Below are 16,528 nucleotides of genomic sequence, written 5' to 3'. Positions count from 1 at the left end.
AATGTAACTACTTTCAGGTCTTCCCAGCCTTTGTTGTGCTTTCTCTCTCTCTGGAGACTGGTTCTTTACCTACATACCCTTCATCATCATGGAAAATTAACCACACTATGGCGGAGAGAACAAAAGCGAAGAGCCATCCCCTCCTCCCTCAACTGTCATCATGTCAGCCGCGTCCCCATCACGTGGTGACTTTATTTGACTTCATTCCTTTACCGCACCCTTCTCTGTGATAATGGCATGCTAGTCACTACCCCTGAACGACATTGTAATTATAATAATATTTTATGGCTGCATGGTGCCTTTCATAGCATAAAAATACTACTTAAATTAGATCTTTTTCAAAAGCTCTTACAAATAAGAAATAATTAATCCTTTCTCAAGAACCCTGTGGGGAGCAGATTGTAACAAACAATGAAGACCCCATTTTCTATTGAACTAGTCCTTCTGTTCCTAGTAGGGAAGGGAAGGATAATATAGCATTCTGTATTAAACTTGCACAACAGCGCCTTCTAAGTGCCCCCCCCCCATAGTAAAGGGCAGGTAACAAAAAAGGAAGAGATGGACATTTCCATTTCAAAATTAATAATTTTAGCATTCTATTTGGTGGTGGTACATTAGTCAGAAGAATCAGTTATGCTAGGAAGAAAGGTTTATTTATTATTTTCAGAAATAAATATCCCTTTGAAAGAAAAAAAACGAAGCTCTTTTTCTCTCTTTCACACACACACACACATACACACACACACACATACACACACACACACACACACACAGTGGTGGTTTCCCAGCATTAACACTATACAATATAGAAGCCATGGTAACAAAACTCAGGGCCTTGAGCTCCTCTCATCTTTAGATTTAAGCTAGAAAATGAGTCTCTAACAGATCCATGGTACCTCCATGGTACTGGCACTGTTCCCCATAGTCCACAGTGGGAGGTCCATTCTCCCTGATGGGTAGGAGAATGAAACACATAAACAAGAAGAGAATTCTAACAACCTTTTCTGGGTATCTATTTCCCAATGGTTTGTGATCTTTCTATTGTGTAATAGTGAGTGAAGGGGAAACTCTTTTGTTTTCCATTCAGAGATTTTCATTCGCTACAGGAGTGCCCTTGGGCTTGTTTTCCCTACACCTAGCTTTAATAGCTCTGATAGCAAACGGCACAGCAAGGTGATCTGAAAACACTCTCTTCCATGGACATAATCCAGAGAATTATGTACAGTCAGCATTTACACATTAGCTTTGCTCATGCAATGCCTTTGTCTTAAGTTTGACACACCCTACTAAAGCCAGTAATTTTTCACAGCTGCTGAATTTACCTTGGGTTCGTACAGGATCAGACATAGGGCTTGGATCACTGAGACCTTGGGGGTTGATCGCTCTGACCATGAACAAATAGATTGTGTTGGGCCTTAGCCCTCTTACTGTATAGAGAGTTGTCTTGACATGGTTTGCCACTGTTTGCCAGCTATTGCTCACCGATTGGCTGAAATTAGAACAGAAACTGATGTAAGGAACATTCATAAAACAATATCCAATGGCGTTGAGTGTCAACGACAAAGGTCAATGGCTGGAAAATTAAACAGATGAACACACACACACACGCCACTTGAAGTGTTCAGCCCAATAATGAGACATTTGGATGAGTTCATTTTATTCGACAACAAAGCCGAGCCCACCTAAACGAAGTACCATGCACAACAAAATTAAACTCAGCCCAAGAGATGTGACAGCCCTTGCTAAATGCACAGCAGCCCACTAAATGAATACCTGTAAAAGGAACAGAGCCAAAAACCACAACATCAAGTTTATACAATAGATATGGTCCTCACAAATTCATATGTATATACCTTGCAAAGAATTAACCTGCAGAAAGAATAAATGGGCTACAGAGTAATTTATGCCAATACATTTTCATGTAACAAGGTGAGCTTTCGTTTGCCTCAATCCGCATGCAATTTTATAATAGAGCCTTCTAAAACTACATATCTGTAAAAGAAGAGAGGAAGCATGTAATGAATATTTTCCCCCTTGGTTACATCTTTAACAAAAACTTACATTACATAGTATTGTGATCTCTCATCTCTAAATGATGAAGTATCTCAGATTCTGTGTGTGGACCCTTCCACAAGGGATACAAAGGGATACAAAGGGATGCTTTTTTAAGAAAACTCTATTTAAGGTCAAATGTAATTTTGCTAAAAATAATTTTTAAAATCGGGACATTTAGGGCTTTCTTTTTAGCATCAAAAAGTGATTAAACATCAGACATAGAGTAATGAAAAATAATACTATAAAATTTGAAAATATGTGTCTATCATTAACTGAAATATGGAGTAGGAAAATGTAACACAGAAAGTGATAATTTGTCCTGATGTTGCTAAAGCAAGGTTGTCCCTCAAATTGTGCAACATCAAAGAAAAGCACAGTCAAACTGAACATAAAACTATAGTGGATACATTTTTCTATTTGTTATTAATCATGTTCAGATTGAGAATACAATAAAATTCAATGTTATCATTCACTCCTTTGTTCTCATGATAAAGTGTTTGTATAACACATTGAAATAAATATACTTTTATTCAACAACTACAAGCACATGGAATTGATTTCTTCAATTGCTTATTAGTTTCTTGCATGAATATCCAATAAATGTATTCAAAAGCAGAAAAACAGAAATATTATAACTTTTTTTACATGTGTGTGCTAATTACTAGAAAGAAATATTCCTAAACTTAGTATCTTTAATAAGTATATATGTCTAGTTATTGGGAATTCTGTCTGAGTCTCATGTCCCACTTGGATATATATATATAGTGTTTTACTTAGCTATGAAAAAAATTAAGATTATGAACTCATCAGAAAGTGGATGAATGTTGAAAGTATATTATTAAGCAAGGTTACTCAAACTGAGAAAAAATTAACCTGTGTGTTCTCCCTCAATTATGGAGCCTATATATATTTTTACATATGTATATATGAAAGCATATATATATATATATATATATATATATATATATATATATGTATATGCATGTATGTATGAAAAACTTGAAACATTTGAAGGTGTCTGAGAGAGTACAAAATAGGTGATGATAGATTATATAGTATAGGCAAAAGAAAATGCATATATATACATATATACATATATACATATATACATATATACATATATATATATATATATACATATATATATATATATATATATATATATATATATATGAGATGGAGCAGTTATGTAACAAAATACTTCCTTATAAACATAGCAATAGACAATGAATTTTATTTTTAAACTTGTTATTAACTTACAAGTGAAAGTTTTATTTCTAATTCTGACTAGTCAAAAACAAGTGGACATTCTTAATGTACATGAACTTGTCCTTAACATACAGCATCAGGATGGATGGCTCATATGAGATTGGAAGATCCAGTAGCTGAGAAAAAAATCCATTGGAGAAGTGAAATAGGAATTGCTTCATACCTGAAAGCCTCAATGATATATGAGCTTGCTGGAAGAACTCCAGGTGTACCTGGTTGCCAGGATAGGGTAACACTGTTCTTAGTAACGTCAGTGACCTGGGGTTTGGATGGTGGCCCCGGAAGGTCATTTATATCATAATTTTTACTGATTGTTGCTCCAGATTCTGTAGGAAGCAGACAGAGAAAACTTTGCTCCTGATTTTGTAAACAGACAATAAGGCTTGAAAGAAGAAAACATTAAAGAAATTGACTTGACAGTGTGCAATTCATCTTCATAAATCAGATGATAGTAAGCTATTAGCTGGTTTTCCTACGTGGTAATAAATGTAGTCTTCTCTTTTATGCATAATCAGCATTATCACTCACATTTCAGAAGAAATCAGGCAACAAGTTTTTGAGGTGCAATGCAGGGAATTCCTTGGATGTCATGATATGACCCAACTAATGCGCGAATTCAAAATTGATACTAAATGTGACTTAGATTTCCATCCAATGCATGCAAAGTCTTGAGCCAGCATTACATTGTTAATTAAATATAACTCTCATAAGAACTCACCTGTTACATCCAGGACTGCACTCCAGGACGTCTCCCCACTTGAACTTGTAGCCACACATGTATATGTGCCAGTATCAGAAATCTATCATGCAAGAAAGAAAGAATTCAATTATAACCAGTATGTAACTATTTAGTATTTAGCTGGAATTAGAGTCATTCCTAAGTGTGTGTGATATAAGCAACGTTTTGTTACAACAGTTATTAGTTTTTCAAAATTACATTTTAGCAACTAAAAGTTATCTCTCTGAAAAAGTTTAATTATTAATTTTTCCTGCCTCCATTGTAATATTTATCCTTTAACTTCATTTTCTTGTGGGATTCAATTCTGACAGTGTCAGATATAAAGGAGCTAACTTAGAATTTTTGTAGAATTCTACATGCATGCTGTGCCTCACAAATGCACGGCTAGATTTTCTGTCTCAGAGAAACTACACTTTAATAGATACAAGTTCCTAGGACTAAACAGATTAACGAGACAGCCATATCTCTGATACCCCAATGTACTACTTTAAAAGAATATATATATATATATATATATATATATATATATATATATATATATATAAGAATATATTATATATATATATATATATATATATAATGCATTCTTCTTTCAAGGTTCAACAGATTTAATGTCTTTCCCACTTTATTCAGATATAGATGTATAAAAAAGTTTGTAATGCCAAGTATTCACAATCATTTCAATATACAGTTGCTTTTGTTAAGATTATTATTTTTTAAGTATTTCCTGCAATTCTGGAGTTAAATTATTGTATTTTTGAGTTTCAAGAATGCATTCTTTAGTTATAAGTCAATAGCACTCAATAACAAAGTGGTGTCATCTCAAGAAAAAAAAAGTGAACAATGGCAAAACAACAAGAAGAACAAAGCAATGAACAAGGAGTTTCGCCATTTTGAAATGAACACAATTAAAAAGAGCCAAAATCTAGGATTTTTTTGAACACATTGAAAGCATTCAAATTCATGGATCATTTAAAACATTTGTGTTGCTCATCAGAAATGACCAAGGACTTTGAGAATAGTTGAAGGTATAATCAAAAGTTGTCTTTAACAAAAGTAAAAGCAAAGAAAAAAATCTTGACAAATTCCTATATATTAATAAAACATAAACCTCAAGGGTCCTCATAATGTCCAGGTTTTAGAGCCTTGCAGTACCAACGTTTATTGCTAATAGTTTGGTGGGTTAGGGAAAATAGATTTGAGTGAAGGCCAAAGAAAGGAGATTAAGGCAGACAATAAATGTAGAATTCAAGTTCTATGATGAACATGAGTCTGTCCATGAAATTCGGAATATTATACCTTCTATTTCAAAAGTTATCCATGACTCAGTCTCATAATTGATTCCCAGATAAATCATTAGTACATGGAGGGACTGCCATGCTACCACTTTGATTCTAAACGCCATTATATATTTAGCTAAAGGTTGAAATTGCTCGAGCATGTCAGTCTTTTCCATACCATCTCTGTACAATTGTCTTCTCTTTTACAGGATGATAGGAGTCGCCATTGTGGAATAAGCCATCCTTTGAAATGTGGTTGCAAGTGCATTATAGTCATTAGGAATCTCTGCATTTAAGAAGCATCACTCACAAGCTAAATATAATGAGCTGAGGTTGGATTTTAATGGGATGTTCATTTGAATATGGGCTGTGAATGTGTAAAAGAATTTGCATTTTATTATAGCAGTTGAACTAAAATGTAGCACTTGTTATTCTGTGTAAAAAGAAGACTATGTAGGTAATGCATCTTAACTGCGTCCCCCTGTCATTGTGTAGAGATACAGGCCTGACATTAGCTGTGGTAGGTAGGTTTTAATGAGTGTTGGAATATTCAACTCCTCAAAAGATACAGATTCAGATACCAATTAGCTGGACTAGGAGAACTTAGCATCCATCATGGTATTTTGTTCTCTTGCCTTGTGTACTGAGAAAAGAAATCATGAGACACAAAAGATTCTGACCTATAGGAAACCTCTCCACTACACCAGTGAAGTGGTAAAGCCTGTCTTAATCCCTCTGTAACAGCAGCCATTGTACAGCCAAAGAACAATATGTACAATTTGGAACGGATCAAAGCTAAATAGCATCTGAGTTTCACTTTTGTGTTGTTATGAGCGCCATCATCCTGTTCCTTTTCTGTGCTTTCTTTAGATAGGATGCATTCTGATCAAGAGGGCTTCACTTTCCTTCTCGCCTTATCCTTTCTTTCATCCTTGACCAATTTCTTTAAAAGGACATGAATAGGTTATCACACTCTGTCACCCCTTTTCTCCTTGGATACTTTGCTACAAACAAGCCTCCTGGGGACAGCATCTTAGAGATGTGACTCAAAGACCTGTGAAAGATGTCAACGCTTTTTTGACATCATGGCGCACCTATCTTTAATTGCTTCTCTCTAGCACTCCTAGTGATTTCAACTATCCATGCACACAAGTCCTATAATGCAACAATACAATGGGAAAGCATTAACCTTCATGGCCCAAGTATTTATTTCAGAAAGAGGTTAAAGTATTTATGGAAGGAGAGCTCATATAAGTTTTTTAAATAACTTCTATTTTAAATTCATGATGAACTTGAAAACATATATCCAAAAGACTCCATATTAATTTATTTTTCTTTGACATTATGTAGTGATATTTTTCACCTACGATAAGTTAACTTATGGTTATTAATGTTAATTATATATATATATATATATATATATATATATATATATCTTCTAAAGTTTATTATTATTCTTCTTTTTTCAAATACACATATAGTATACAGATAAATTATAAATAGATGTGAAATTGCAAGTATATTCCATTCTAAGAGAAGAATCATGTTCATTAGGTAATGTACAGCAAAATATTTAACCTTTTGCCCCTTTTTAACATAAAAATCTAAGAATCAGTAAATTTTTATTATATTAATCCTATTGTTTATTATTTTTTATTAATTCATTAAATGCATATGTGTCAAGGCTCTTGTAGGGAGACATAGGAAACTTGCAAACATTAGTCCCTCTTGTATGTGGTTCTTGGAACTGAACTTAGGTCATCCCACTTGCTGGGTTTGTTTGTTTGTTTGTTTGTTTGTGTTTGTTTTTCTTCAACTTGATTTCCTATATCTGCCCAAGTGCCAAACCAAAATTGTTCTTCCACTAAATGATTATCAATTTTATGATATTGTATTATCTTGGCTATCTCAATTCTGGTTTCCATCAGCAGCCCTGGGATTATTTGAAAATATTCTCTACTGTTATGCCTGCTAGCTGTGGTAGAGCAGGTGGACCATATACATGGTTGAGTGAGGAGATTATGCTGGCAGTGGGCAGGTAACCCTCATAATGGCAGATCCTGGGTTCTCAGTTATTATGCAATCCTTCATCGTGCTAACATGAAGATGAGACCTCTAGGCTACCAGCTGTCATGCCACATTGCTCAGAAAGAATCAATTCTTCTTCTGTGTTCTGGAAAAGCTGTAACCCTAATTGACAATTGCAGCATTGTAACAGTTGTAGCAGAAATTGTAGCTAAGACATACCATCCATTCCATTTTTAACAATGAAGTGTACAAAACAAACTATGTGTTGCTATAAAACCACTGATATTTTTAAGTATAAGGCTGTTAGATATTATTAGAGAATTAATAGAACATGTAGAATCACAGATGTTTGGGGCCACCTTTGATATAGATCCAAACAATCGCACTTTGAGGAACAGTCAATCTTTTTCATGTACATTCACTTAAAACACCACTGAATCATTCTTATCGATGGGTGTGAATATAAAATTTGTGGCAAACTAACTAAAAATCTAAGAGCTTCGCTAACTCAATGTGTCTCCTATGAACACAGTTGCGTCCTTTATTCCTGGTTCAGCCACTTTACCCATAGAACTGCACAATTTTCCTAGATAGAGTAAAATTAGAAGCATTTCTTATTCTCAAAGCAGTTTATCCATAACTTTCTCTTCAAGATACTAGTTCCAGTATTGGAGACAGTAAGTGTTGACATTGCAGTCATGAATACCTGAGTCGGATTCCTGAGCCCAATTTACAAAAACAAACACTAGTTTTTCCAATAATTTCAATTATCAATCATTGAAACAAGAAATAACATGACCTTTTATAAAATGCTGATTATATGAGTTTTCCTTAGAGAAATACTGTTGATAGGATAGACTGAGCAACAAGCAAATACTACATACCCGTAAATTCTTAATCTGCAGTGTTCCTTGGTCTTGGATCGTAGCTCTTGGATCTCTACCCAGAAAAGTAAAGCCCTCCTTTAGCCAGCTAATTACAGGAAGTGGTTCACCAGTGGCTTTACATTTTAGTAATGCTGTGCCATCCACCGCAAGTGTTTGGTTTATTGGTCCTTGCAAGATTATGGGTGGAGGTCTATCTGTCAAAACTAAAAGGCAAACACAAACTCAGCAAATTTAGACTTCCATGACATCCAGCCCTCTTGATATATTGACACTGAAAATTAAGATTAAACACATAAAGTCCTTACAATTATTAAAACTTGCTTTGTCCATTCAATAGTAATAGTCTTTTGCAACTATATACATTAAAGAAACACACACTGCGCTAAGAACATACCATTGTTTTAATTTACGATCCATTCATTATAATTAAAATAATTTGGGGATAGATTTTGACATTTTATAAAGGTTGAGTTGAATTGACAAGCTTGGACAAATTGAGATTAAAATAAAAATATTGGTAGCTTCTAAGAGCTTCCAATCATAAATTGTTCATTGTTTTGTTCATATACACACATATTTTAAAAAAAAACCTATAGGATATATTGCTTGTAAAGCTAAAGCCTATTTTTGCATTTTGTTACAAATATCATAGCGAATGCTATGATTACATAAGCTTATGTGTTCTGTAGATGATAAAATGTTAGATCTTAAATAATTTAAATACAATATCATGACATTAGGTCTCCAAACTACAGTCATGACAGTTACAGGAGTTTATTGAGTTAATACATATAGTTAAACATAGTGAACTAGTCAATCAGAATGCATGGTGTAACCAAATTCAATTCCCACCTATAATCAGCATAAACATTCAGCACAATTTTACAGTGTTCTAGGTCACTGTGCTTTCTTGCTTTTGGAACACTATCATATAGCATATTTATTGTTTTTAGAAATATTTTAAATGGTTTAAGAACCATATTTTAATGTCTGACATTACAGAAATGATTGGCAGGAAAAAAATTAGTACAATATTGTGTGTACTTAAGATTTCACCAAATTACCCCCAAGTCCAACTGACCTGCCCAAGTTAAAATAATGACATTTAAGAGGAAATGAATATGGTTGGAAAAACAACACAGAATTCTTTAATTGATAAGTTCGTATACTTTAATTTAAATTGTGCATGTAACTATGCATATATATGTCTATATCATATGCACAAGCACTAGTGTATCTTAGTTAAATTATAGTAAATGCATTGTACATGCCAGTATATGATGAAAATTGGTATCAATTGATTTAGAAATTAGTACCTAGCTCCTTTCATATGAGGATACTCTGACTTCTGGCCAAGCAGATTCTATTACACCAATTACTACAAAACACAATTATCTGCTCATTACAGTCTGAAATGTCAATCTATTGTTTTAGTAGTTTTTCTTAAAGTTAGACATAAATAAAATAACTTAATGGACCATGAGTATATAGTATTATAATAATTATAACAAATCTAGAGAAATTAAAGCTTAACAGAAAGTTTTATGTATTTTCAAGTTAAACTCAATAAACAAAACATTGTAAGTAATGCTATAAATAGTGGAGAAAGTTGGCCTTCATTACCTTTCCAAAATGTATCAAGTTTTAAATGTTGTAGCATATCTGTTTTAATTCATGTAGCTATGTAGCATTCCAATAATTTCCTATAACATGCTTTTATTGCCCTGTCTCTGACATCATTAAACATAACCAACGGTCAACTAATTAGAATTTCCCCTTCCTTTTTCCCCCTACTACCTAAATAACTAGCTCATTGCCTTTTGAATGACTATGATCAATAAAGTAATTGAAAATCTCCTGGCTAGCAGAAATTCAGTTTCAGGGATGTTATGGCTGAAAGATGACCACACGTTTCCATGACATTGGAGTCAAAGGTTAAATGAACATTTAGAATTTTCAGTGACCTGTGAACAACTCTGTGGTCTTCTCTAACTACACGTTATAAATCCTTAATAAACCATTCAAATAAGACCACAGTGTGGCATTTATTGTCAACATAATGTGTAGAATTTATTTCATTTCTGTATGTTTTTTAAATTTAATTGACTCTACCCACAGAATTGTCATAACGTTTTTGTTTTAATTTTGAGAAAAAAGTTGGAGAAACACAAAATAAATGAATTTTTATCATCAGTGATATTTTATATGTATATGTATATTTAATATAGCCATTAAATATGAATATATTGAATGATTTGGTCCAAATATTTTATTTTCAAAGGAGATGTTTTTAGGCATTTTAACTGGTGTAAATCATGAGAACTTTACCGCTGTTAATCATTATCTTTCATTCTGTTAAAGAATTATAAAATCCTTTTGCTATTTAAAGATCATTATGTTTAATCTTTACACACCAAGAAAACTTTTACTTTTCCATGTTATATTTTGTTTTACATGTATTTTATGCTAATTGTAACTAGTAAAATTTCAATGCATACTCTCAAACCTTTAAAAAAATAAATAAAATAAGGGGCAGCTCTGCTGCTTTTTCAAGGAAAAATAAATAATAATAAAGAAACTGTTAAAAAATCATTGGAAAACTAAATATAGACACATATTAAGATCATCTACCATTATCAAGTTTGCTTTATCTTGGGAAATAGGAATGGTTCAAAATGCATAAGTCATTAAATAAAATAAATCATATTGATAAAGACAAAAAAGGGGGGAATTATAGAAGCCCAGAGGATGAAAGTTCTTGCCATCTAGGGAAGCTCTTTGTGATCAGACTAAGCCTTAAAAAGGCTTCTCCTTAAATTTCATGGCAGGTCATTCTCTGCAATATCAGCAGGTGCAGTTCAGTCTCTTAACATCTCCATAGGCAGTGTCTGTCCCACCCTAAACCATCCCTGTCCTAAACTGGGCCTTGCACTGGACAGATATTAAAAGACATTGCTTTTTCATTCATTTTATATTGTCTTTTTATCTACACGTGAATCCGGATATATAGGAAAGCAAAGTGAGTTTCACCTCTTTAAAAAGATAATCTAAGACTATGCAGATCAAAGGCCTTATATCTCAGAGGCTCAGTCTGGAGAGGAAAAGAATCAGTCAAAAAGAAGAGGAAAAACTCAAGAAATGAAATAAAATGAAGAGTTTTTAATTTAAGACTTTAAAGATGGGGGAAACAGTTCTGTTCATAGCTCATATGCTATCTAACTCCTGCCACCAAAATTGTCAAGTGAATTAAATAAACTTTTTTTGTGAAAAAAAATGTTATCAGGCCCTTTTCAACCTTCAGCAGAAATTAAAATTCAAGGTACATATGTGGAAGTAGAAAATAATAATTTTAGTATCATCACTCCTTTTGAATGCATTTAATTAATTTAACTTAGTGAATGCATAATTAAAGTTGGAAGAATGTCATAATGTGATTAGCTAACTAAAATCTCATTTCTGTTTTGCTGATGATATTTAAAGATGATATTTTCTACCCCTTCAGTCAGATAGAAGTATTAATATCCATTAGAATCAGTCATGCCAGAGGAATATTCAGTGAAAATGCACAGACTATATTTGTAAACATAATTAGTGATGTCATTTGTTTAAAATAATGCACCCCTCTAAATTTAATGATAACAACCATCTTTGATCCCCTTTTTCTCAGGGGAGTGAGTGGCATAAAAATCAGAGAGAACTTGAAACTATTGACCATTGTGGTTCTACATGTGTAAATGAAATTTATTTTCTAAAGAAAATGTATACATAGGCATTGAGGCAAATTTTTCAACAAATCAAATATTCTCCCAAAACCCAAAATTAAAATAAAATAATAATAAACAATAAAAATAGATAGTAAAAAGTAAAATAATAATGATGTAAGTAATCTTTTTTTTTTTGTGAGAAAACTCGAGTGATGACATCTCACCATCAGTAACTTCCAGCTGTGCTTTGGCTAAGATGCTTCCGGCCACTGTCAGGGCCTGGCAGATGTAGTAACCGGCATCTGAACGCTGAATGTTGGTGATGGTGAGGTCCCCCTTGGGGGACACTGAACACCGGCTATTGGGCTGCTGAGGCTGATTCGGGAAAAGTAGGTTCTGTGGGAAAACATTAACAACAGAAGACAGTCTCCTCAGTGTTTTTCCCTCTGCAAGGAAAGTTTTTTTAACAACAACTATAACCGTTATGCCAATACAACTGGAAAAAGAAAATGCATAGATTTAAAAATACGTGGTACTGAAAGGTCTGTATGTACCACAGTGGGTTTGATGGTGAAATATTTTCCACGTCACAGTTTACTGTGAGCTACTAAGTAAGCTTGTTGTAGCTGGAGGAACCACCATCTATAGTTCTTCAAATTAGGACCTTCTGATTTAAATTCGAATTTGAACATGATTCTTGCAGTTTTATAACCCTCAGCATCCGGTCAACACAAGGATTGGCAAGATTTTGACTGAATCAGAATCATTCACATAACTTTATATCAACTATCCACTTCTTAATGTTTGCTAGTCATATATTTCAGCGTTGAAATTTAGTTTCTACATCTTTTAAAATAAATAGGCAAAATACTACATAGGACCAAGTTCCCAGGCATTTAAAGGTGTTGACTGCACTTCTTAGTACAGAGGAACCTTATACAGTAACAAGCCTCATACACTAACAAACAATGTCAAATATCATTGCTCTTGATGAATTTGGATATGTTAGGACACATTCCAACTGGTGTAGACTGACCAAAGGAATTTCTACTACCAATTTTTCCTTAGTCAGCCACACCAGCTTTCAAAAGAGCTATAAAAAATGCTACAATCTAAGCAAAGTTCAGTTAGCTCTTTAAAATAAATGAAGTCTGTAGCATGACTTTGACAGTATGCAGGTAACTCTACAACCTTCGAAATATTAGTTTCTTTTAAAAATAGTTTCCTACACACTTCATGAAAGCCTGTCATACAACTAACACAGCCCAATCACAAACCCTTAAAGTTCCTCTATCAGAACAGGATCATTAATCTGGATGACCTATACTGTTTTACTGTTGTTCAATTAAGAAAAACATGTGGATACAATAAATCATACTGAGGTATGTTTTTAGCTGCATTATAAATAAGGACATAACAATTTTAATGTTTTATTTACTTACCAAAATGCATTAGAACCCTCTGGGATCTGTTTGGCAATATAGTAATTAATTTTCCAGGTTTGTAATTAAACAATTTCAATATGTTGAAATCGGGTGGCAATAACATTCAATTAAAGTCACAAGACACATTTTCACCTTAAAATATTTTTACCCTTGAAGTAATGCCAGTGGACGAGGATAAAATAGGGTATTAACACTTTTCAATTACGCTAAATGACTTTAATCCGGCAAATGATGCCCTACTTTAATTAGAAGCTCTTCTCTTTATTGCAACATGATGGATGTCCACTTTATTAGATTCAAGTGAGACACTATAAGCCCATTTTACATAAACATTACCATGCTATTAAATGCTGTCTAAAAGGAGCAATGTTTGCGAGCATGACAGGAAGATAATTTCAACATGCTTTTGCCTTCTTCCCAAAGTAACATGACTGTAAGGCTAGGCATTTTCATATACTTGAAAGATAATTTGAGAATAAACTGAATCTCCTGTGGAATCCAAACATATTACAGTTATAAAACATTGGAAAGAGAAGGGCCTAAAATTTAAAGGCAATTGAAACTGATACAATAACTCAAAGTGCACACTTTTCTACAATTAGCCATTAGAATACTAATTTACATTGCACTAATCCATCAGATGGTCTAATTCTCCTTGGGATCTCTTCCCCTACAATGTAATATCATTCCACTTTCTAAATGATTCGTTGACATGGAAGGCGGCGTGTGATTGACTTTAATCCATCATCTATATTCCCAGGTTGCATGGCACAAGCAAAAGAAATAGATTACCAGTCAAGCCCAGAAACTCTGAGGAGCTCTAGAAGTGTTTGAACATCATATTAGTACTAATTGGCATTATCAGCATGTATTGAGAAACGTGGATCATTAAGTTCAAGGTTTGGGCTCTTCCTAATGATGGACAGAGAAAAGTTACTGTAAAAGTTAAATACTGAAAGCAGAAAGACTGAGCATTTTTATAATATCTAAATATATTTGATGAAAAGGTACAGTCTGTTCAAAATTTTCCTTCTATTCTTAATCTCTGATTCTCTCCCCTCTCCCAAGGGAGATAATGGTAAAAGAAATAACATTATATCTAATACTTTAATCAAATCAATACACATAACAACAAATATTATGTATCATTATTAGTATCTTTAGAATTTTATTTCACTTTATCAGACAATATGGGGTGATGCTTAAAATTTCCTAATAATTACTATTCAACATCATTGATTATTAAGTCAAATATTCCGTGTTCATAGGGCTAGAACATCAGCATCTATTTTAAGTTGGATACTTTTAGAGATATATCAGAGATGTTATTTGTATATATATATATAAATTTATCTTAACCTATAGCTATTGTTAATTAGTAAAAAGACATGCTTATTTATACCATGTGTTATAATTCTACTTGCAATAAACTTCCTCAGTGAGGAGTCAAACTCCTGAGGAGAAATGTATCTCTTGCAAAATTTTCAGAAAATATGTCAATATCAACTGCTGACATTTAAATATCTTCCCTCATACCCACACCTCAAAAGAAATTCTTGCAGAAGTTGGAGTGGCAAGCTGCCATTTGAGAAAGAACACTGAGTGCGACTTTGAGAAATGAATGCCTTGTTGAGTTATTTATAGAGCCTTCAGAATGAACAGACAGCTTATTCAAGAGCAGTGTGGAGGCATGTTCTTAGTCTAGGTTCCTTAATGTCTCATCTGCTTCAAGCTGAAAATTTGTATTGTCTCAACCTAGAAGCTAAGCACTTGAGAAAATTAATGTGTCCAGTTGAGTTTCCCGAAAGACTTTGAAAGATGATTTTGCCCAGAAGGATTACAGCAGAAACAAGATAGTTGTTTTCCGTGTAAAATGTGTTGTTTCCTGTCTAATTTTATTATGAAGAAATCCAGAGGGGGAGAAAAAGGAAGAAAGAAATTCCTCCATTATTAAATAAAAGTGTGCTTCAGTTTGTGATTTTTTTATACTGCCCAGACTGAGGGTTGGATTCTATGACAATTAATTCTGGAGTATTAAAATTATATTTCATCACTTTCATGTTAAGACGTGTTCTAGGCATTTTATGTGTGATACTTCATTTGCTCATACCTTGCCACTAAATGCAAGAAAGCAGCATGACCTTTGCAGTCAGAAATTTTCAATGTCTCTGTCAGTTGAGGTTCAAACTGTTTTATTTTTATTTTATGTAAAGTACAGAATTTAAAAATATACTGATTAAAAAAAGAGTGCTGTGTTGGAACACTTGACATCCAGTTATTTTATAATCATTTTTTTCTGTGAAATGACATACAGAGGGCATTGCTAGAAGGTTCTGGGGATCACTGAGGGAGGAGAAGTTCAGACATGTCAGAAAAACAGTCACGGCCCCACTCACCTGGCTGCCTTCTTTCTGCCAAAACACAGCTGGCTGTGGATTTCCTTTAGTTTCACAGGGGAATGTCACTGTCCGGCCCTGAGCAACGATCTGATCTCTTGGCCTAACCACAAACTGTGGAGGAGCTAGAATTTGAAAGGAAAAGACAGTAAACATCAACCTTTGACAACACTGAAAAGGATATCAAAGAGAAAAATCTAGCCCTGGGTGTCTGGCTCGGCTTTGGAGCCAGAGCAAGGCTACATGTCCTTACTTACTTTAGTGGATTTCTCACAACACAGAGAAAAGAGAGAACAAACTCTCAAAGATGCTGAAAGAAATGAGGTATTAGCAGACATACTTTAAATGTTGTGCAGTAGCATCCTGTGGCTTACCCATTTGCTTAGGGAAACTGATTCTTCATAATTCTAAAATTCACAAGACAAAATGTCATCGCCCGTTTGGATCTTTACTTTGTATAGGTTACAATGAAAAAAAAAGTCAGACTCCTACACAAATATGTCCTTCCTCAAAAGTCAATGTATTATCAAACACAAAGTTTTTTGTAGTGTTCTCAGGATATTATAGCAGATCCTGAAGTCACTATAAAGTATAAGAGATGAGTACCACATGCAAAGATACCTAATAATATAAACACATGAATTAAAAAAAGTTTATTCATTTTGAATAACTTTACTTCAGTAAGCAATAATCAGGTAATTAATATGTTCTACTGGGCATTATGA

The 16,528-nt window shown here is 33.6% G+C and overlaps 1 protein-coding gene across 1 annotated transcript in view; it reads right to left on the bottom strand.

Annotated features, from left to right (window-relative positions):
* The window catches only part of ROBO2 (roundabout guidance receptor 2), a gene marked incomplete at both ends in the record, with an annotated part of 484,272 nt that overhangs the window by 72,605 nt on the left and 395,139 nt on the right, over positions 1-16,528 (bottom strand). Inside the window, 6 exons of the mRNA XM_080919232.1 lie at positions 1,323-1,489; positions 3,488-3,650; positions 4,043-4,124; positions 8,256-8,461; positions 12,187-12,358; positions 15,804-15,928. Of these exons, the coding sequence (XP_080775358.1) occupies positions 1,323-1,489; positions 3,488-3,650; positions 4,043-4,124; positions 8,256-8,461; positions 12,187-12,358; positions 15,804-15,928 (915 nt within the window). The remainder of the gene's footprint in view (positions 1-1,322; positions 1,490-3,487; positions 3,651-4,042; positions 4,125-8,255; positions 8,462-12,186; positions 12,359-15,803; positions 15,929-16,528) is intronic.

This window comes from Micromys minutus (assembly GCF_963924665.1).
Source record: "Micromys minutus genome assembly, chromosome: 7".
NCBI classification, from domain to species: domain Eukaryota; kingdom Metazoa; phylum Chordata; class Mammalia; order Rodentia; family Muridae; genus Micromys; species Micromys minutus.
The sequence above is the reverse complement of the archived record's forward strand: the minus strand, read 5'-3'. Positions and strand labels throughout refer to the sequence as shown.